General features: G+C 53.1%; 3 protein-coding genes across 6 annotated transcripts in view; 2 read left to right on the forward strand and 1 right to left on the reverse strand.

Moving 5' to 3' along the window:
• The window catches only part of SNX1 (sorting nexin 1), a 45718-nt gene extending 35316 nt beyond the window's left edge, over positions 1–10402 (forward strand). Inside the window, exons 14-16 of the mRNA XM_026478271.4 lie at positions 5658–5723; positions 8178–8330; positions 9886–10402. Coding sequence (XP_026334056.2) covers positions 5658–5723; positions 8178–8330; positions 9886–9951 — 285 coding nt within the window. The 3' untranslated portion in view covers positions 9952–10402. The remainder of the gene's footprint in view (positions 1–5657; positions 5724–8177; positions 8331–9885) is intronic.
• A 158-nt stretch (positions 10403–10560) lies between these two features.
• Positions 10561–15786, forward strand: SNX22 (sorting nexin 22). 4 transcript variants are annotated; one of them, XM_026478274.4, is made up of 7 exons: positions 10576–10789; positions 11184–11267; positions 11678–11782; positions 12390–12484; positions 12861–12893; positions 13129–13196; positions 13661–15786. In XM_026478274.4, the coding sequence occupies exons 1-7, from the start codon at positions 10721–10723 to the stop codon at positions 13780–13782; spliced, it is 576 nt and encodes a 191-aa protein (XP_026334059.1). In that variant the 5' UTR covers positions 10576–10720; the 3' UTR covers positions 13783–15786. The 4 variants fall into 4 exon arrangements, with proteins under 4 accessions (XP_044247948.1, XP_026334059.1, XP_057159828.1 ...); XM_057303845.1 differs by lacking the exon at positions 11184–11267 and having other exon boundaries at positions 10577–10789; XM_044392015.3 differs by lacking the exon at positions 12861–12893 and having other exon boundaries at positions 10584–10789.
• PPIB (peptidylprolyl isomerase B) lies at positions 14237–19533 on the reverse strand. Its single transcript, XM_026478273.4, has 5 exons — positions 19349–19533; positions 18482–18595; positions 17478–17571; positions 15069–15253; positions 14237–14592 (listed from the first exon to the last, which is right to left on the reverse strand). Exons 1-5 carry the CDS (start codon positions 19481–19483, stop codon positions 14470–14472), a joined length of 651 nt encoding a protein of 216 aa, XP_026334058.1. The 5' UTR covers positions 19484–19533; the 3' UTR covers positions 14237–14469.
• Between the last annotated feature and the right edge of the window lie 1803 nt (positions 19534–21336).

Raw genomic sequence — 21336 nt, forward strand, 5'->3', positions numbered from 1 at the left:
ATATTTTGGATCCTGCTTTAATCATTCATAAAACTGTATGTTTTATAAGCATTTCTTCTATATTGTTATATATCTTCACAAATTTTATTTCTAAAGCTATGTAATTTTAAGGCTTCCACAGAGTGATTTGTACCATAATTCTGACTCATCCCTTGTTGTTGGATTCTTGGTTGTTTGGTAAATTTTAAATTTTAATAGAAGTTCAGTCTTACAGAAAAGTTACAGGATATCACAAAGAAATCCCATATATCCTTTACCCAAATTTACCAAGTCTTTACATCTTACCTTATTTGCTTTATGACTTATATTATCTATATCTATATCTATCTATCTATCTATCTATCTATCTATCTATATTGTATTTTCTGAAGCATTTGAGAGTAAGTTGCAGACCTTGTGCTCCTTTACCCCAAAATCTTTAGTATGTATTTCCTTAAGAACAAGGACGCTCTCTCATAACTTTAAACCGTTAAGTACAGTTATCCAAATCAGGAAGTTGGACACTGAAATAATACTGTTCTATAACCCATGGTCCATATTTAAATTTTGTCAGTTGTCCCAGTAATGTCCTTTATAGCGATTCCCTTTTTTCTGGAGCAAGATCATGTGTTAACATTTAGTTGTAATATGATTACACGTGTCTCTCTCTCGATCCAGGAGAACTTCACAGCCTTTGGTTCATTGCTTTTCATTGCCTTGGCATTTCTGAAGAATACAGTCCAGGTATTTGTAGAATATTCCTCAATTTGAATTGGCCTCGTGGTTCCATATGGCTAGATTAGGGTTTTGCAGTCGGGCAGGGACTTCACAGAAGGGATGCATCCTCGGCGAATTTTAAGTTGGTGTAGGGTGTCATTTGGTACCGTTAAGCTGAAGTTAACGCTGATCACTCGGTTGCTATTTTCCCTTTTGTGATTAACAAGGAATTTCTAAGGAGATACTTTGAGATCACGTAAATATTTTGTTCCTCGTCCATTGTGCTTTTCCAGCTCCATAACCTGCATTTACTGGTTGTCACTCTACTAAAGAAAAGCATCCTTTCTCCCTACTTAATAATCGACGTGTTTATCAGGACGGACGGACGGATGCCTATTTTACTCAGAGCTCAAGCCACTGTTTTGATTTACTTTGATCCTCAAATCATCCCAGATTTCTGGGAGGGTCCTGTGTCCCCTTCGTTTTTGAACACTTTTGTTACTTTCTGGCATAATAAAATGTTTCAGGCTTCTCTTGTGTCTTCCTTGCCCCAGCCCTGGAATCGGCCATTTCTCCATGGAGTCTTGATATTTTTTTGTCGGAGGAGTATAGTTAGAAGCCAAGATCCGGCTGCTGACAGTGCTCGTTGCTCCTGCAGTGTCATTGCTTCTAGGCCTTTGGTGGCCAGAGCAAAAAAATAAGGAAGGATAAAATCTATAGCAACAGTGAGAGAAAGAGAGCGCATAAAAAATTAGATTTTAGAAGTCATGAACTCACACGGATACTTCCAGTCGAGCCCATTGGGTTTATCCTAGTCTCCCTTTTCCATATCTGTAAGTCTCTTCTCCAAAGAAACTTAATTTTAAAACTTTCTCCTTGCTTTGTTATGTTCCATCCAATGATGGTCTTGATGCAAGTTTATTTTTATTATTTCCTTGGGACAGACTCTCTGGTTTCAGAACTTGCTCCTCACCCTCCGGCATCTGAGGCTGACAAGGCCCGTGCATTTCCGTGCAGAGCTTGCAGACGTGGCCATTGCAAAGGCCAACAGCAGATTAAGAGTACTGAGCCCACAGGCCTGCACAGTCGTACAAAAGGACTCATTCTACCTGGGGCCTCAGGAAGAAGAAATCTGTAGAGAAGAGGGTGCTTGAATTGTGTCTTAAAGGTGAATGAAGACGTGTTCGCCCCTTCTGCTGGGGCCATTCTGCCTCCCTGCCTCCTGACAGTGGGGGGTAGGCACATCTAGGGAAATGCAAGTGGCTCAGTGTGGCCAGAGTGGAGTCAGTGGGCAGTCTGCAGGGAGGGATGAGCAGGAAGCAGATCACGCCACTTGATGCAACTTGTGAGGTACTTGGAACGTTATCCTGAAGTGTGGGCAGCTACTGAAGGGACTTAAGCAGGAAATAACATGGTCCCGTCAGAAGGTGTGAGACTGGAAGCAAGGAGAGCAGCCAGGCTCATCCCAGCCAGCCAGATCGCTGAGGAGCACAGGAGGAGTGGTCTTGGAGCTCCGGGGACAGGCTCGGGAGGTGGACATGGAACCACTCTCATCTGGTCACTGACGTGATGAGAGGCCTGAGGGAGGGTGGTAGCTAGCCTGACCTGCAGGTTTCTGGCTGCGATTTTGGGGTAGACAGTGAAGCCCTTCATGACACAGGTAACACGGGAGACCAAGTAGGTCTGGAACAGATGGGAGCGCAGCGGTGAGGACAGTAGGTGCTGACCATGTCCTGTAGTGTGAGAGGCTCCGCTGAATGGGAAGGGAGGCCCGTGCTGAGAGGTTGGAGAGAAACAGAGTGAAAGGAGCCTTTATTTAAACGTGGGTCAGACGTAGCATGTTAATAAAATTCGGAGGAGAGAAAGGGAATCACCGTCAGAGCCATGTCTGGGAGCAAATGCACAGAGCAGGGAGCCTCACTGCCAGGCAAGGAGGCGAGGAGGTGGGGAAAAAAGATACAGTGGGGCAGAGAGTAGAGGTCTCCTGCTTGATGTCTATAGCCTTCTCAAATAGGGATATTTTGTTTTCCTATTTTGAGTCAAGTGGTGTGGAGATAAGTCTACACTCCCCCCGTTTTTCCTTGCGTTATTTCCCCTAAGAATCTCTGGGCTCCAGAGTCTTGAGGATGAGGACTCTGAGCTGGAGGGACCCCAACATTCAATATGAATAGTCAGTGACAGAATAAATGAGAAGTAGGAATGATAGAAAGTGTCACACATAGATATTTGTAACTTTGAACTCTTTCCAGAAGACTTGCATTCTGGGGCATCTGGCTGGCTCAGTCGGTGGAGCATGCAACTCTTAATCTTGGGGTTGTGAGTTCAAGCCCCACATTGGGCATGGAGCCTACTTAAATTTTTTTAAAAATTAAAATAAAAAGACTTGCATCCTGAATGCATCTGTAGCTGGGAACCCTAAAGAGAATAAAGAATGCCTTTGCAGCTCAAAGTTTAAAAACAGGGAGATGATAATGAAATCTGCTAAGGGTGGGACTGGGAACTGGTTGAGGAGAGAGCATGGTGGTGGAATGAGTGTCCATTGCTGAGCATACTTGGGGCCCACATGGGAGTGGAAACCATGGATCGTGAGGGGCATCAGGCCCAAGGTGGTGGGATTTCCCCATGGCTAGCAGCCTGGGGAGACAGGAGGGAAGGGGATGATGATCCCTCCCGCAGCAAAGGAGCAGACCTTTGCTGCAATTCGCATGCGCTTAAACCGAACGCTGTATCTTTGGAGACGCTGGCTAAGATTTTGTGCTCTGCGCTTGGGGAGATTCGGGCCTGAGCCAAGCGTTAGAAATGGTAAGAGCCACTCATCGCTGTCTTCTGGCTGTGGGGATGGCGTGTACGTCATCTGCCAGTGTCCTAGAGCACCAGGTGGGTAGTCGATGATGGCGTTCTCTGCCAAACAGCTCTCTGAAGTGGTACGTCTCTGTAACTCCATGGTCCCCAGCAAAGATTTGGGCTCAAAATAGGTGCCGAATAGATAAATGCTGAATGATCTCCCGCTGCGGGTTCTACCACCTGGCATTCACAGCCTTCTGTGAGAGGCTGCGGCTCACCTTGCCTGCTTATGTCCTAGTGCTTCACCACAATGCCAGCACCTCACAGACACGGCCTCCCAACGTGCTTTCCTTTCTCAGTTCTGTGCAGCCTAAGGAGCCTTTAGTAATGGCGGGCTTTGTACCTTTATTAACGCACCTATCTCCGCTCCCTCCCTCTCTTCGGTCTCAGAACGACACCTGTCTGAGCGGGAGTGTACATAGGTAGAGATGGGGGGCACTGGCGAGTGCGTCAGAGCTCACAGACACGTCTAGATCCAAGTCCTGAAGATGACCATGTGAAGGTGCCCATCCCAGCTTTGTTTACAGTTGTGGGAATTGGAATCGATTCAGAGGCACAGCGGGACGGGGTTAAATGGACTGTGGTGCATAACACATTTGGACAGTGTCCAGTCATGGGGGATGAGCATGGCTATGCGGACCTGGAGAACATGTTGAAATGAGAAAGTCGGTCATAGAATTACAGGTCTAGTATGGTCTACATTCATACAAAATTACATACATATATAGGAAGGATGTCGATTGAACTGTTATCTGTGGTTCCCTAGAGGGATGGAATTTTGCCTTATTTAAAATTTTTATACCATTTTATGTTGCTTGGAATTTCTATGTATTATTTTTATATCATAAAAATTAGAGTGTTTTCATTATGGAAACACAACCCAGTGCATCCTTTGAGGCCTACTTTATAAGCACATTTTCCAGGAAGCTTTCCTTGATGCACTGTCCATTCCACCCCCAGACTGGAATGGTAGCCCTACCATCTTCGTAGCTCTTTGTCATCCTCTTAAACCTCTGGTCTTTCTCACTCTTGTGTGCATTGTTATCTCTGAGATGATCTCATTAGCCTCTGGGGCTCTGAACGCCTTAAGATCATGGACTGTGTTGTTCCTACCCGTCTTCATGCTCACCGGCAAAGGCAGCCTAAGGGGGCAATGGCTGCCATTCAGCTCTGGCGATTATTGTTTTATGAGCCTGTGGGCCCAGATCTTGGGGGCTTTGAAGAGATCCAGAAATCAGGCCTGATTTGGTTTGGTAGGCCTTCCTGCCGTTGACAGGGATGGTGCTTAAGGGGGTACCTGCAGGCTGGGAGGTGATCACCAGCTGCCCCACGCTTGCCCCACATAGGACTCCTCCCCTTTGTCCTTGTCTGTCGTGGAAATGCCCCTTTGGCTGTGATGACCAGACCTCGGGAGCAGAAGACACCCCTCATCCCCAAGGCTGCTCTGAGGGAGCCAGCTGCTTAGCCTCCGTCGGATGTACTTTGGGTCCAGGAAAACCACAGAAAACCACAGTCCAATCTGAGTTAGGACCTTTCCCTCTAGGGATGTAACCATTGTTTCCAAATGACTGCCCCCTCCTAGCTTCAGAGCTCTCAGCTTCCTCTTTCACTTTGAGTGGCAGCAGTGGTGACCACAGGGGCACAACCAGCAGGTCTCCTGGCAGCCTCACCAGAAATAATGATAAGGCACCTGGGAGGCGGGAACCTGCGTGGGGGCAGAGTAGTACCTTCTCAGCCCCGAGACTAACGATAACAGCTGTCATGTGTTAAAGCCCTACTCTGTGCCTTCGGCTTGGAAACATCTCTCATCTAGCATCAGGAACCTCCAGGTGGGCATCACTATCTGCATGGACAGACTGAGGCTTTGAGACCTGAAGCAGCTCGCTCAGGCTCACGCACACTCCCCCCGCCCCCCAGCTCTGCGAGAAGACCTGAACCCAATCTGCTTGACTCAGCTTGTCTGCCACACCAGGTCCCACATGTTCTAGACAGGGATGGACAAGAGGAACCTAGATAATAATCGACTAAGTTGTTCTCAAAGACCCGAATAAAGCCACACAGTAGACCCGTTAAGGACGTGTTACCCACCTGACCTCTATGAGGTACTCTCTCCCCAGACATGCACAGTGTGTGGCCCCGTTGGGAAGCAGGAACAGAAGCTGGAACACAGGGAAGCAGCTTGGGTGAGTACCCGGGGACCATTAGTGGCAGAGACTAAAATCTTCACTTGCTGAGAAACCACAGCACCCAGAGCTACAGTGGGAAGTGAGAGCACCTCAATCCCAGACCTCAGGGCCTGGGGCTGCCGTCCCTCCCAGCCTTTGGCCTGGCTTTCCTCTTGGCCTCAGTGCTTGGACCCACGACTCTTCACAATAAACCCCTGTGACTTGAGGGTTCCTGAGCCCATCTTCGTTCCCGGAACCTTAGCGCTGGGCACACCAGAAGGGCCGATTGGTGGGTCCCTGACATAATCATTCTAAGTAAGGGGTGTTGGGAGTCGTTGTAGCATCAGAAAAAACTCCCTGGGAAGCTGGGCTGCCTTGGAGGCCTCTGGCAGCCCCCCCTACTCCAACTTGGGTCATGTCTGAAGCAATTGAGCTGTCCTTGTCACCCGGGCAGGGGGGAAGGGATTCCTAGTAGTGACACTGCTGGCTGGAGCCCCAGGGCTAGAGCCTGTGTGCCCCCTGAGAAGTCCCTACCCTGAGTCAAACTTTGCTTTTGGGGCTGTTGCAGGACACGCTCATCAAAGGTGCTCTCCTAACACAACCATCTCCCGGGCACGTTTCCCCTTCTGCACACCTCCATTTCCTCATCTGTAAAATGAGTTTAGATTCCTCAATAATTTAAGATGTTTTAGCAGCACTACTATTTTTTTAGACATCTGCACCAAAGTCCAGTATTCAAAACATAAAGGAATGGTGTTTTATTTAAGATGTACCCATTAGGGGACGCCTGGGTGGCTCACTTGGTTGAGAATCTGCCTTCGGGTCAGGGATCGAGTCCTGCATCGGGCTCCTTGCTCAGCGGGAAGCCTGCTTCTCCCTCTCCCTATGCCTGCCATTCCCCCTGCTTGTGCTCTCTGTCAAATAAATAAATAAAATCTTTAAAAAAATGTACCCATTAGAAAGGCAATTAGTAAGAACTCGGAGGCTATTAGGGTGAACGGTGGTTGCTGATTTACATCAAATTCTGCTCCCAATTTATTTTTTTTTTGGTTGCACAATATTGACAAAATCAGGAAAATTCTTTCTTTTAAAGATTTTATTTAGTATTTATTTGACAGAGAGAGCACAAGCAGGGGGAGCAGCAGAGGGAGAGGGAGAAGCAGGCTCCCCCCTGAGCAGGGAGCCCCATGTGGGACTCGATCTCAAGACCCTGAGAGCTTGACCTGAGTGGAAGGCAGATACTTAACCTACTGAGCCACCCAGGCGCCCGAAAATCAGGAAAATTCTGATCACTGAGTTAGTAGTTAAAATGGTTCATTTTTTAACCTACCCTTGCAATCTCAGGATACTGAAAGAGGAAGAGTACAGCTTATGTGTGTTGTTTCAAGGTTGAATCACCAATATTAGGATGAACCATATGTAATTGCCCATATCCTGCTGTTGTGACCTACAGAAACGGCAAATTCATATAATTCAGTAAATAATAGGAGCTAACATTTATTTACTGTGTGCCCAGCCCCTGCTAAACATTTTGGAAGCCTCCTGTCTTTCAATCCGCACACAACGCTCCGCTGTGCAGATAAGGACCCTGAGAACAGGGAGCTGTCTGAGCCTGTCCAGGTGACCAGAGCCTCGGGGGTGAAGCGATCAGGCGGCGGGGCTTGCGGGGCTGGGCCCCCTCGGGCTAGTCCGCCCCCTGCGGCAGCTGCCGGGCCCGACGCCCGGCGGGAAGAATCCAGCCTCTGTGCCCGGCGGCGCCCACCAGCCCAGGAGCTGTTTGTTTGCTTAAAGGGGTTAGCCACCTCCTGAGCAGCGGCGGCGGCTCCGCAGAAGCCCGGCCAGTGAAAGGGGCTTTGTGTGCCGGCGGCGGAGGGCCCCGGAGAGCCAGAGCCCAGCCAGGGCGGGAGCCGCGGTCCGGCCCACCTGCGCCGTCCCCAGAACGGGCCGGGGCGGGGACACTTGTGCCCCAGCCCTCGCTGCCCTCTGCTTGGCGGTGACCCTCATCCCCGGGGGCCAGTGTGGGAGTCAAGAGACTGGTGTCTACCCAACCAGGAGCCGTCGAAGGGCCGGGGAGTTGTGAACACCGCCCACGCGCTCCGAAAACTGGGCTCAGAGCCCCATTTGCGATTCAGCAGGCCTTGTAGGTGATGAGGATGATGCCTGTGGGGGCCTGAAAACCACTGCTCTATAGTCTGGTCTGGAAACACTCTGGCCAAGAAACCAGTGCTTTTAAGCCCCTTTCAGGCAGAAAGCTGGAAATGAAATTCATGTGTTAGGGAGTGATGGAGAAAAGACAAAAGCTCATACGGTAAAGCAGTCACTGTGGAGGTCTGCACGCCCGTCCCAGAGTGTGTGGAACTCCGTGTTCATATACTGAGCGGGCCGCTGCTGACGTACACAGAAAACAAGCTTTTCCTTTGACTGCAGTACGTGCTTTAGACGCTGCAGTATGTCGTGTATTCCTCTTGACAGGAAAATATTCTCCAGAACTTATCTCCCCAGAGACATCCTAAAATGTCTCCAGGCCAAGAATCTTGTCTTTGTTCATCTGGAGCCTCCCTCGTGTCACCGTGCAACCCTGGAAATAGGAGCTGCGCGTTTACCGCCAGGTGCTTGACCGGTCAGGTGCGTCTAATCTCCCTGTGTAACTGGTGATGGAAATCCATTGATTTGAGGCTTCTCAGGAACACCTGAAAGTTAAGCAGGTAAATAAGGTGAACAACAGTCTGCAGAGAGAGAGGGAGAGCGGTGTCCAGTTCTGAAGCTTACCCCCTCACCTCCCCCCATGGGCCTTCCTCTAACTCCTCCCTCCTGCCTCTCTCCCAGGCCTTCCCTCTGCTGCCCAGCATTTCCCCAACATCCTCTCCGCCATTCAGGCACAGAGGCTCTCAACTAACAAATATTTTTTGAGTGTCTCCCGCATTCTTGGCACCATGGCAACAAGCCCTGACAGGACTAGGTCCCTGGCCTGATGGCACTGAGAGTCTGCAGCAAAGTCAGGAAAACCAGGGAGGCACACAGTAAACAGACATTAACTATGTAATGGGAGACAGGGTGATAACACAGGGTAAGTGGTCGGGAAGGAAGGTCTCTCTGAGGAGGTTTTAGGCTAAGAATTGTAAGTTTTAGGTTAAGCCCACCAGGTAAGGAGTCAGGGAAAAGTGTTCCAGGGAGAGAAAACAGCAAGCGCAAAGGCCCTGAGGCAGGAAAGAGCTTGTTGGGTTTGAAGGTCACTGTGGCTGGAGCCTGGTATGTGAAAGGGAAGGAGAGGAAATGAGGTGAGAGATGGAGGCAGGGCTGGGTCACTTAGAGCTCTGTAGACTGGTAGGGAGGATGGGTTTTGTTCTCAGTATAACGGGAAACCTGATGGCTTGAAGCAATGCCTTGATGGTGGTATGTGCTCCTAGTTAGAGAATGGACCTTGTGTGAGAGAGGGAGGCAAGGAAAAACAGGGAGATCCATTAGGAGATGTAGCAATTTTCTGGGTGGTAGGAACAGAGACAGAGGGCAGTCATTAGGACAGGTGACCAAGAAGTTTAGAAGTCTAAGGGTCCTGGTCAGGGTCTCTGAGTGATGGGGCTCTAAAGTGCAAGGGAAGAAATGAAACCCCAGCACTTCTGTTCATAATGGGTCGTTTCCCTTATGGGAAGTTTCAGCTTCCTGATTCTGGGGCTCTTGTGAGATGGATTTTGGGGGAAGAAAGTGTGGGACATAGTATTGGTGAGACCTGCTTGACCCCTTTGGGGTCATCCTCTCAGCTTCTCTCTGGGAGCAGAGCTGGGGATGGGGGTGGGGAGAGTTTCTGCTCCAGCTCCAAAGCACCTCTGGTCTAGTGGGGAGGAAGTGAGTCAGTGGTCCCCAGTCCCCAGCCCCTCCCCCTAAGACAGGTGTTCTGCTTCCTCCTTCCCACCACAAGGCCTCCAGCCTCCCCTCCCTCCACCGACTGCCCAGACCTTTGTTGGGAGAAGTCAGAGGAGTCCTGAATGGGACAGACAGCTCCCTTATGGCTGAAGTGTAGGGGGCTCAGTGGGAGAACAGAGGCCCTTTTTAGCCCAAGGGATGAGAGAGTTCTGGATTAAATCCTGCCCCATACCCAGGAAGGCCCTGCCTGAAGGGGTAGGCAAGAGCAGCCTAGGGCCATCTCCCACAGTCCCCCTTCCCCGTCTATTGCCCTATATAGGGAACCACCCACCTCTGCTTCCAGGACAAACCCATCTTCTCAACACCTGCTCTGCTGAGGGCTTAACAAGGATCATCTCAATTTTTATACACTCTCCTGAGGGAGGCCTATTATCCCAATTTTGCTGATGAGAACAGGTCTACACAGTTCAGGAAAGCCAACGCAGAGCCCAGGCCCCTAAACTGCTTCTTCCCGGCAAACTGGACCTGAAGCAGGTTGGGGCTGAAAGATAAATGCATGGATGAAAAAAGCAAATGAATGAAGGGGCTTGTGGATGCTGGGAGAGGCGGACATCAGAGCCAGATTGTCGAAGCCCTCTCCAGGTGTGGCTGCGCTCCCAGGGTCCCGGTGAAAGATGGAAGGAAGGGGATGGGGCAGTCTGGTCCCAGAGATGGGTGTGAGGAAGGCAGACACCGTTGGTTGGCCCCAAGGTAGGCGCCGAGGTCTGGGCCCTGCCTCCGTCCCTATCCAGCGCCCACAGACCCTAGTCCTTACTAGGCGCTCCATGAAGAGCAGGTGAGATTTGGGCTCATCTGCATTCCTGGCAGTCAGCGGGTACTCAGTAAATGCTGACGAACGGATGACTGTCCGCAGAAGGGTCTCCACGTGCGGCCCGCTAGGCTGGGGGGGGGTTGCGGGGGGCGGTACTCCGCCCCCGGCTCCCCGCGCGCTGCCTAATCTGCCCCTCGCAGGACCCGGCGGCGCGGGGGAACGCCCGGGGCGGGGCCAAATTGGGGCGGGGCCTGCGGGCCCGGGCCCGCTGGGGTCTGTGGTCTGAGCTGGGAGAGGTCTAGCTCGGAGCGCGGCGCTCGGAGGGGCTGGAGCCGGGGTGCGGATGCTGGAAGTTCACATCCCGTCGGTGGGGCCCGAGGATCCCAGGCAGAGCCCAGAGAAAGGCCACATGGTGAGCGGAGACACTGGCTGGGAAGGGGCACGGGACCCGCCGGATTTCCCCGCGCCGAGCGCAGTGGGGATCCCGCGCCCAGGCTGGAGCATCGGAGCCCGGCGGGTCAGGCCGGCCGGAGACCGCCTGCCGAGGCTCTCGGGCTCCTTGGATTTGCCAGCTCCGGGGACCACGGTCCGGGTTCACGAGGGACTGCACGGAGCTGAGAAGCGGGTCCGTCCTCCCCATCTCCCCAAGTGTGTGGGGAGCGTGGGAGTGTCCCCGGAGATTGGCGGGGCTCCCAGGCCGCTTTGTGCCTTTGAGCGCGGGAGGGTGGGCGCGTCGCGGGCGCGGGTCCTGCTGAGCCCTCCTGCGGGGCCTCACGCGCACCTGGCCGCCCGCCCGCGCCCGCCAGGTGTTCCGAGTGGAAGTGCTGTGCCGCCGGCGCAGGCACACCGTGCAGAGGCGCTACAGCGAGTTCCACGCGCTGCACAAGCGGGTGAGGCTGCGCCGCCGACCGACCGACCCTGGCCCGGCTCCTGCCCAGCTCCTGGGAGACGGGCGGACGAACTGCGGCCCCATCCTCTGCCACCCCCATTATCGCCCCAGACCCTGGAGGGCTCCGGTCCTGGGCACAGACCTCCCTGCGGGCTTTGGGGTGGACGCACAGGGGCAGGGCCCAGCCTGTACTGTCGATGCCAACGCGTGGCCGGCCCGCCCTCGGGCGTTGGGGGTGGGCAGGCTGGGGTCTCTCTCGCCCCCTTCCCAACCATCACTCACTAAGGTCTGCCCCAGCGTAGAGTCTGAAGTCTGGAGGTGGGGGGCGGGAGGACTGGGAGAGACTCTTGGGGGCAGTGAGCTTGAGGGCTCAATCAGATGCTGTGACGGCACCGCGGTGCCTCCTGGCAGATCAAGAAACTGTACAAAGTGCCCGACTTCCCCTCAAAACGCCTGCCTAACTGGAGGACCAGAGGATTGGAGCAGCGGCGGCAGGGCTTGGAGGCCTATATCCAGGTGTGCACGGGGTCACTCTGTTGCCGCCCAGGCTGCAGGACCAGACGTGTGGCCCAGACGGGGGGGGGGGGGGGGGGGGCGGTGAAGGGGACCCACCTCTCCAGCATGCTGTTTACTACCTCACTTTTATTTTTTTTATTTTTAACTGTTTATTTTTTTAAATATTTTTTTAGTATGTTAGTCACCATACAGTACATCCCTAGTTCTTTACACCAACCCTCAATTTTCTGAGCAGTAATGGGTCCCAACAGGCCTCTGTGTATTGATAGAATGGGATGAGGTAACACGGAGGCAGGTGGTTTCAGTTCAATGAAAGCTAGTTCTCTCTTTCCTGCAGGGTGAGGGCCTGCGGTACCCTCAATGCTGAGGATTTGGGTGGGGATCCTTCCCCACACAGTGATGCCAGGTTCCACAGGCCGGGTTGGCTTCCTGGGCTTACAACCCATGTAGTCACCCAGGGCCCAGTGCTCAGAAGGGCCCCAAGTTTGGTTTAATGCTCTCTCTTGAAATTCTTAAGGCATTTTGGAAGGCCCCCATCTCTCCATTTTGCACCTGGCTCTCTGTTACACAGCTGGGTCTGATTACAGGTGCCCTCTGATCTCTCCAGGGTGTCCTGTACCTGAACCAGGATGTGCCCAAGGAGTTACTGGAATTCCTGAATCTTCGGCACTTCCCCACAGACCCTAAGGCCAGCAGCTGGGGGTGAGCTCCTCTGGGGGCCATGGCGGGGCAAGAGAGAGGGGCCCGGGTGCTGGGGCGACAGGGTCTCTCTGCAGCAAGCAGGTGAGGAAAGGTTTTAGAGGCCAAGCCCTTTCCCTTCTTACATCGGCCAGGCACGGGCCTGCTGCTTCTCTGAGAGTGACCTCCCTCATTAGCTTTCTTGGCCTGGGTAGAGGGGCTATTTTCTGGACAGTCTTGGTTACCCCAGCCACCTCCGGAACTGAGCTTGTTACAAATAGAAGCAGTGGTCCCCTGGGAGGTGAAGTGCTGGGCTTGCGTGTCTCCACCCCTTCCTCACGCGCCTGCCTCCCCCCACCCCCACACCAACCGCAGCTCACAGCGCGTCTCCTCTTTTCAGCGCCCTGGGGGAGTTCCTGCCGAATGACAGCAGGCAAGTCAAAGCCCCTGCCGCCGGCTCCTGTTGCCCCCTAGTGGCCGTGCGTCGGGGGCGGCCTGCGGCCGTCTGGCCTATCTATCTCTCCCTCCTCCCACCCCAGCCATCCAGGTTTCTGTTGGTGCCTCTTGAGCCCACGTCCCAGTCACTTTGCCTTTTTGGGTGCTTAGTGATCTTAATCCCTGGTTTCTACCCTGCCTCTCCCTCACTGTTCAGGACTCTTCCCTCCTAGCTCCCAGCTGCACCACCGGCCTGTTGTCAGCTTCCGCGTGGATCCCTACATTTGCAGTCCATCCCCAGGTAAGGGGGGCCTCTGACCTATAATCCATCTATAGGGCCAAGGTACCAGGGTGGGAGTCGGGGGTGAATGTGCCATTTCCCAGCTCAGGACCTCCAGGCAGCATCTCATGCCTACTGTCTTCCTTTGAGGCCACACCAGTCCTGCTGTTCCTATAGCCTGCTCTGTATTCTCTTTCAGAAAGCAGATGTAGTGAAATAAACTTGGCTCTCCTGGTCTCCATTCTTCACCAGCCTGGCTTTACCAAGCTAATGTGAATAGAATGTGAGCGGGGCATGCCAAGGCCTCACTTGTGGGGGCCAGCTGTTACCTATGGCCTTGGCAGGGACCTCTATTCCTGAGGAGGGGGCTGAGCCTATGGGCTCAGGAGCTCAAAGAACTACAGGCCTGAGGCTAGGCCCACCCCACATCTTTTCTTCTCCTGCAGTCCCCTACCCCTTCCTCCTGTTTTCTTTCGGTCCCACAGAGCCTCTGCCCAACGTGGTGGTGAGTGGTGTGCTCCAGGGCCTCTATGGCACCAGCAACAGGCCAACGGAAGCTCAGCCAGAGGCATCTTGTGACCCTACTCCTTTGCCACCGATGCCCTGACCAGCCCACAGGCCTACGGGCCACCTGCCAGGACAGGCATGTGCCTCAGTGTATGTGCCCCCTTCTCCGAGGAGGCTGGGTCCCCCCCCCCCCCCCCCCCCCCCCCCGCCCAGACCCAGGATTTACCCACCCCAGGTGCCAGGGCAGGGACAACAGGGATAAGGAATAAAGGGAGAAGTCCTTTAGAGGTAGGCTATGGAGAGGCCGAGGTGTACTTCTTCATCTACACCAGAAGGGGGCAGGGGACAAGCAAAGGTTTAGGCACCCTCGTAGCAAAGATCAGAAGCACAGAGCAAAAGCTCCTGCTTGCTAGTTGTGCAGTTACCCTGGGGAAAGAGGGTTCAGACCAGAGTCCCTGAAGGGGACAGGCACCCCTTGCCACAGGAATCCCAGACGTGCTGCGACAGGGACTTGAGAAGGTGCTTCAGGCCCAAGAACCCAGCCCACACGCTGGTTATAAAAAAAAAAAACCCACCATTTTTTTTTTAATTGGTCGGCATTGGTAGGACTTTGTTACAAAACCAGGCCGGTAGGTAGGCCTGCGGAATGTAAAGGGAGGGGTCCGCTCCGTCAGATGCCAGCACGAGGACCAATGCAGCACGGAGCCCTGTGGCGGGCGGTCTTCACCCGTGGGAAGGCAACAGGGCCGCACAGACGGTGCTTCAAAGGGCAGAGGTCCCTGGGGCCCTACTCCTTGGCGATGGCAAAGGGCTTCTCCACCTCGATCTTGCCACAGTCTGCGATCGTCACATCCTTCAGGGGCTTGTCCCGACTGTCGGTCTTGGTGCTCTCCACCTTCCGTACTACCTCCTGGGAAGGAAGGCAGAAGAGCACAGTGAGTCAGGAGGTCCACCCCTCAAGGGAGAAAGACCCCAGAATATGGCCGGGGAAGGCTGAGCTCCCCGTGGGATGAACAGCATGCAAACCTTGAGGCACCCAAATGCTAAGGGAATCCTAGGCAGGGAGAGCCCAGCTTTGACGAGAGGATGGAGCAGTTTCGATCCTCTGCCGTGTGACCAGCTGAGCTAAGGGCGAGAAGGACGGGGGGGGGGGGGGGTACCAAGTGGCTTCTCAGGGACATCGTGTTCGGCTGTGTTGGCATATCACGGAGTGAGTGAAACGGAGGCTCCTGCCCTTGTGTAGGCTGAAGACGTGAGAACTTGGGGGCAGAGACACGTAGGGTAGCTCTTGACTCCCCCCAGGTTTGTACACATAACACTGTGAGAATCTGGGTTCCCTGCTGGGAGAGGGATAAACTATGTGGCGCCCCAGCCCCCCCCACTCACCATGCCTTCCAGAACTTTGCCGAACACCACATGCTTGCCATCTAGCCAGGCTGTCTTAACCGTCGTGATAAAGAACTGGGAGCCGTTGGTGTCTTTGCCCGCGTTGGCCATGCTCACCCAGCCAGGCCCGTAGTGTTTCAGCTTGAAGTTCTCATCGGGGAAGCGTTCACCATAGATGCTCTTTCCTGGGAAGAAAGAGTAGATCAGGGAGCCGAGTTGGCCCAAACCAAGCAGATCTCTGGGGTGAGGATTCCAGTGACTCAACCTATCTTCGGTGTCAGGCCAAGTCTAGTGGATTATACGGACATAAAAGTGGTCCCCTTCCTACCCTCTGGTCTTGGAGCCAAACCATACTGACAGACCAAGTGGGGCATGATGCCAGGCTGATTTAGTAAACAGCTCACCGGATCGATGGATTACTCTGAGAATATGGCTTTTAAAGAGTGGCTTTTAAATACGGCATAGATCAACAGCTACGCTTGGCTATGGCCTGGGAGGTCTGCCACAGGAACTCTGACGTACTCTAGTAGAGACAGGTGCTATGTAGGGGGCAGGGGAGGTAAAGAGCTCTCCAGAAGAGGAGGACAGCTGTGGCGGACCAGCTTTTCTTCCTAACAGCACAGAAGATAACTGAGATGAATGGGGAGGGGCTGCCACTTGGGTTCCGGATAATCAAGAGCCTCTTATCAATGAACACAAAATAAAAGCTTGTTGGTGACGTGTGTGGTGTGTCTATCCACAAGGGGTCTGAGGCCAGGGTACAGGAAAAAGGGCGCTGGGCAGACCCAGACACCATTTCAGAGATCCTCACCTGTCTCCTCTCAGGAGGGTCGCACTGCAGGCCCTGGAGACACCCAGTAACAGAGAAGCTTCATTGTGTTTTACCCAACGCCTTTCAAACTCACTTCCTCACAAAACCTATACCCATTTGCATCCCGTGGTTCCACAGAAGAGACCCAGCTTTGGAAGCTGTCCTGGACCTCTGCTCATCAGGGAGGCATTTCTGACTATGCAGCGATGGGGGTGGGGTGGGGAGCTGAACCCGACCATCACTAGATGCTTGGGGGGAGGGCATCTCACAACCAGGCCAGGGACCAACCTGACCCTTTGCAGCGACTCCGGGCTAGAGTGCTGGCCAAGAGTCTCCCCTTGCTGAGAGCCCTCTTTGTACGTCTCCAGTGACGGCAGGATTTCCGTTACTGCTACTGTCCAAAAAACCCCACAACTCTATCCTTGGCTCCGATCACCTTCCCAACAAACAAGGAGTCCCCAACTCAAATGGGTAACTACATCATCTTTCCCTCCAGACTTCAGTTAGTCCTCTGACAACTTGTCCTTTGCACGCTGTCCATGTGGCTCCCACCCGCATTATCTATTCATCCTTCCTCTCCACTCCTGCCGCCCCCACTGCATAACGTCCATGCTCGGAGTGGGAACGGTGTACACCAGAGAACGGTCACAAGCCTTCTACACACAGAAAAACTGCCACATTATTAGCCTCACACTCATTTGTGCCTGGGTCTTCCTCCCATTCAAGGCCTCCGTGGACCCTCCCTCCACGTAGGACAAACCCAGGTTCCCAGGTCTGGCCACAGCCCGGCACTCTGGGCCCCCAGTGCGGTGTGTGCTCTCCTTCCATCTCCGGACCCCACCTTCAGCCAAGCTCCTGCCACGGAACAGAGGTGGGTTCACCTTAGTCCTGCCTCTTTGCCCAAGTTCTCCCCGGCCAGGACCCTGCCCACATCTTCCCTCACATTCACGAGGCCACTTCCTGGTCAGCTTGGCCTGAAGCGGCGACTCTGCTCGCACCTCGACAGTGGCCGACTTACCATACGCCGGGCACCCACCAGGCGGCACCCCCACTCTTCCCACTCTTACTTCGCACAAGAGAAAACTGAAGCTCAGAAGACTCACTTGCCTGAGGTCACAAAGCACAAAGATGGCAGACCTCACCCAGCTGTGTCTGACCCCGTGCATGGAGTGCTTTGTATTCTGTCTGCTGTCTCTCAGACGGCTGCCGACGGCCATCACTTACGTTCCCTACTGTTCTACAGCTTCCACGTCATGTTCCCCTGGTTCCTCCCACCTAGACGGTAAACAACCTTACACAGCTTGACCTGGAGTCACCCTCGTGTTTCACTTTGCTTCCCCTAGCCCCAGGGGGTGCCTCGAGAAAAGTCACCAAGGCTGAAGGCCCTGACCGGCAGGCCTGCTGGTGCGGTAAGAGCCGCACGACCCCCCACCATTCTTCTCTCCTTTGTCCTGGTGTCCCTGTACAAGAAGGCTGCAGCCGGTCCCCATGCGGGGACCCCCCTGCCTCCAGGAGGCCTCGTCTGCCCAGCACGGCCTAGCCCTCCCAGCTTGGAGGCTGCACCAACAGACCCTGCTGCCCAGAGGACCTGAGGTTACCTCCAGTGCCGTCTCCCCGGGTAAAGTCTCCACCCTGGATCATGAAGTCCTTGATCACGCGATGGAATTTGCTGTCTTTGTAGCCAAATCCTTTCTAGAAAAGAGAAGGAGAAGGTGAGAGATGGCATGAGGCACCGGGCAGCTATTAAGTAGGCCCTGCAGGAACCCAGCTCACAGCTCCTGCTCCCAGAAGAGACGCCCCTGCTGATGAGATTCATCATCCGACAGGCTACTGGGTGAGGAGTTACCAGGAGGCCAGACTGGAGCACACGGGCCAGGGGAGGCTGAGACCGCACACTCCCCTGCCTTTACACAGTTCTACTTCACACAACATCTCCACCTTCCCCACTCACTTTTTTCTAATCCTAAGAACAGATGCAAGAAAACGGACCAAAAAACAGCAGTTACCTGCTGAGTCACTGCAAAGTTGGAATACAGATTTTTTCTTATTCCAGTATAGTTAACAGTGTGCTATTAGTTTCCGGTGTATGATATAGTGATTAACAATCCTATACATCACTCAGTGCTCCTCATAAGTGTACTCTTAATGCCGTCACCTGTTTCACCCCTCCCCCACGGCGCCCCCCCTGGTAACCACCAGTTTGTTCTCTAGAGTTAAGAGGAATACAGACTTTCTTAAACAGGGCACACCTGTTTCTTTAAAACCCGGGAAGCTCTGGGCCCGTTACCCTTAAGAGAAAGTTCTGGTGCACAGGCCACACACTAGTTTCCATGGATATGTTTTCCTTGATTACTGCAATGTCTTAAAAATGAAACATTTTCTCCAAAAAATAAAAAACTAAAAAAAAATTCATATTTGTGGATTTAGTTTAAAACCTCCAGAAGATACTATAATACCAGGTTCCCAGAGCTGCAGGACAGCGGTCACCGGGTACTCGGTGAGGGCTACTCCGATAGACGGGCCACGCTCTGCACCTCAGTTCGCGGCCAGCTCTACTTGCAAACTTCCCTTGAGTTCAACTACCTCTGCTCCAGCCACTTACCTCTCCCGTGGCTAAGGCCACAAAATTATCCACTGTTTTTGGAACAGTCTTTCCAAAGAGACCGATGACCACCCGGCCTATATCTTCATCTCCAATTCGCAGGTCAAAGTACACCTGAGGAAGAAGACCATTTCAAACGTAGCCTTTTTGAAGGGGTCTTGCCAGGGAAGGGAGGGCCCAAGAAGTTACCGTAACAAAGGTGGTAGAGAAAAGAGCCATATTTTGAGAGCAGTGATTCTGAGCCTGATTTCGGTGGTGACAAAAACCCTATGAGAATCTCATGAAAGCGCCAGACCCTTTTCCCAGAAAATGTTTGTTTGCATTCCCTTTAGACTATAGGGTAACAAACGACCTTTAGTCCACATAAATAACGAGCACAGATTCTAGAAATGAACATCAAAAAACCATAAGGAGGGGAATCTAAGCTCATCGTGCAAGTTTCAACTAGATTGCTGTGCTTCGTAACTGCAAGTGGGTAACATCTGGCCCAAGTAAAGAAAGGGTTCAGTTTGCCGGACGTGATCTTTCACCGTTTCCCCAGCGCCGGACGGTATTCGCAAAGACTGCGCTGAGGCTGACAGTGCCAGCCCCAGCTGGACATGCCGGGCGCCCGCTCCGGGGTCCAGGCCGGGGCTGGGGCGTCGGGGAGGAGCCGGGCACGCTCTGGTCTGAGCGAGCAGGACCGCCTGGACGCCACGAGGCCACAGCCGGGAGCCTAGGGAGGGGCTGAGCCAAAGCCGAGGACGCCCAGGCCCGAGCTCCGTGAACCTAAATGCCTCGGACACCGGCGACCTGCGGCGCCGAGGCCGGAACGCGGGCGACGAGGGGTGGGCCTCACCAGGCGGGTCGGGAGAGGGGAGGACGGACCTTGACGGTGACTTTGGGCCCCTTCTTCTTCTCGTCGGCCGTGGAGGGACCTGGCAACAGCAGGAAGAAGACGGAGGCCGCGATGAGGGCGGCGGCGAACAGCACCTTCATGTTCCGCTCCAAGAGGCGCAGCATCCACCGGGGAAGAGAGCGCAGCCCCGGCAGCCGAGGGCCGGAAGAGGGTGGGGACGCGTCGGCGTGGGCACCGGCGCCACCACCGAGAGCGGCGGGGGGGAACCGGGGCTCCTGCCCGCCTCCTGGCGGAGGTGGTCCCTATTTCCCCCCTCTGGGTCGGCGCAGGGTAGTAGGGCCCCGCGGGGGGCGTGGCCCGGCCCGCCGACAGGGCCGGCCCGGACGCGGGCTCGTGGGTGGCTGCCACGTTACTGTGGCCTCATTGGCTCCCCAGCTCGCCAGCGCCCGCCAACAGGAAAAGGATCACGGAAGGCGGCACCGCCCCGAAGAGCACGCGGATTGGGTCTCTGAGGAGACTACAAACCCCAGCATGCAGAGCGGCCTCTCCCGTGGCCCGCCTTTGGGGAGGGGAAGTCCCTAGGAGGGTTGGTTTACGTTAGGAAATCGTGCATAGGGGTACTATGCACTAGCTTGGGTTTAAGCATAGTGGCTTCCCAAAACTCGGGGCATGGTTCTGCTTACCTTATACTGCACCTTCTACTTGTCTTGCAAAACTTGCTTCAAAACCTTGCCTTTTTGACTTAGTCCCTGTCACTTAACTACCTGTTTTTCTCTGGTCTTACTGTGCTTACTGCTGTATGTATGAGTCAATGCACACTTTATTATTGTATACTCTGGTTCTTAACGTCCTTTACTTATTTTTCCCAACTATTTATCATCTATCTATCCATCTATCTATCTATCTATCTATCTATCATCTATCATCTATCTATTTTTAAAGTAAGCTCCACACCCAGCATAGAACCCAATACAGGCTGGGACTGACGACCAGATCAAAACCTGAGCTGAGATCAGAGAGTCCGACACTCAACCTACTGAGCCCACCAGGCACCGCCAAGTAACCACTTTTTTGTGAGCAATGGACGGTGTGCAGGAGTTGCACTTACTTTGTGTACATCTCCCCGAACACTGCTGCAGGGTTAAGTGTCCAACAAATATTGGTTGCAATAGCATCATATTAACACTGACGTGGCAAATTATATATACCTGAAACGGCCTTTTCTGGAAACCTTCAGGAAGGTCAGGGATAGTCATCAGATGCTCTCACACTTGTTCCAGTCTACAACATACATACTTCATCGCTGGGAGTCTTACCCAGAAAAATGAAAATTACATCTTTCTAAAATTTAGACCTATGACATTAAATGTCTTTAAAACCAATTTTCAAAGATTAATATAGAAATTCGTGGTCTTCACAGCCCAAACTGGAGGTAGGAATGGCTCTGTTTCAATTAGTTGATCCCTGCAATTTGGTCTGTTTATGAGGTACAGACCCAAGTTTGAGGTTATGCATGGCCACTGGCATTAACTTGTCCTTGCCCGTCAATGCAGCCAGGCTGCAAAGCTTCCACAGGTCTCTCAGATAAACACAAATGACATTTGCTGTTTCTAATCCTCACACCTCAATCCAGACCACCTCAATCTGGTAAAGGTCGTCCTAGGTAAAACTGTTGCACTGACAAACTTGATGTTCCAATCCCCCAGCCCCCCCCACCACCATTTTTTTGGTGAGGCCTCTTTCCCCACTGACTGGTCTCACTGTCCATAGCCATTAAGAAAAATGTTCACCAAGCTCTGTTTTCAAAGTAGCCTTCTCCACACAAGAAGCTAATGCTAAAACGGCATAACAGCAGCCTCCTCTGTACCTCCCCCACCACTTTTGAAAGAAAGAAAAGCTTAATGGATAAAATGTTCTAAATGTGAAGTTTCTCCTCTCATGATGATCTTAAAACATGTCTTCTGTTTACTTACCTACCAGTGAAAAAAACAAAATCATTAACTAGTAATTGAGTGGT

Source organism: Ursus arctos, unplaced genomic scaffold (genome assembly GCF_023065955.2).
Source record: "Ursus arctos isolate Adak ecotype North America unplaced genomic scaffold, UrsArc2.0 scaffold_28, whole genome shotgun sequence".
NCBI lineage: Eukaryota > Metazoa > Chordata > Mammalia > Carnivora > Ursidae > Ursus > Ursus arctos.

Excerpts from the sequence above, each read along its gene's own strand:
- SNX22 (XM_044392013.3), top strand. The coding sequence starts at position 10,721 with ATGCTGGAAGTTCACATCCCGTCGGTGGGGCCCGAGGATCCCAGGCAG. Across the intron at positions 10,790-11,183 it reads GCCCAGAGAAAGGCCACATG|GTGTTCCGAGTGGAAGTGCT; the intron begins GTGAGCGGAGAC and ends CGCGCCCGCCAG.
- PPIB (XM_026478273.4), bottom strand. The coding sequence starts at position 19,483 with ATGCTGCGCCTCTTGGAGCGGAACATGAAGGTGCTGTTCGCCGCCGCC. Across the intron at positions 17,572-18,481 it reads TGGCCTTAGCCACGGGAGAG|AAAGGATTTGGCTACAAAGA; the intron begins GTAAGTGGCTGG and ends TCTCTTTTCTAG. Across the intron at positions 14,593-15,068 it reads GCAAAGTTCTGGAAGGCATG|GAGGTAGTACGGAAGGTGGA; the intron begins GTGAGTGGGGGG and ends CTTCCTTCCCAG.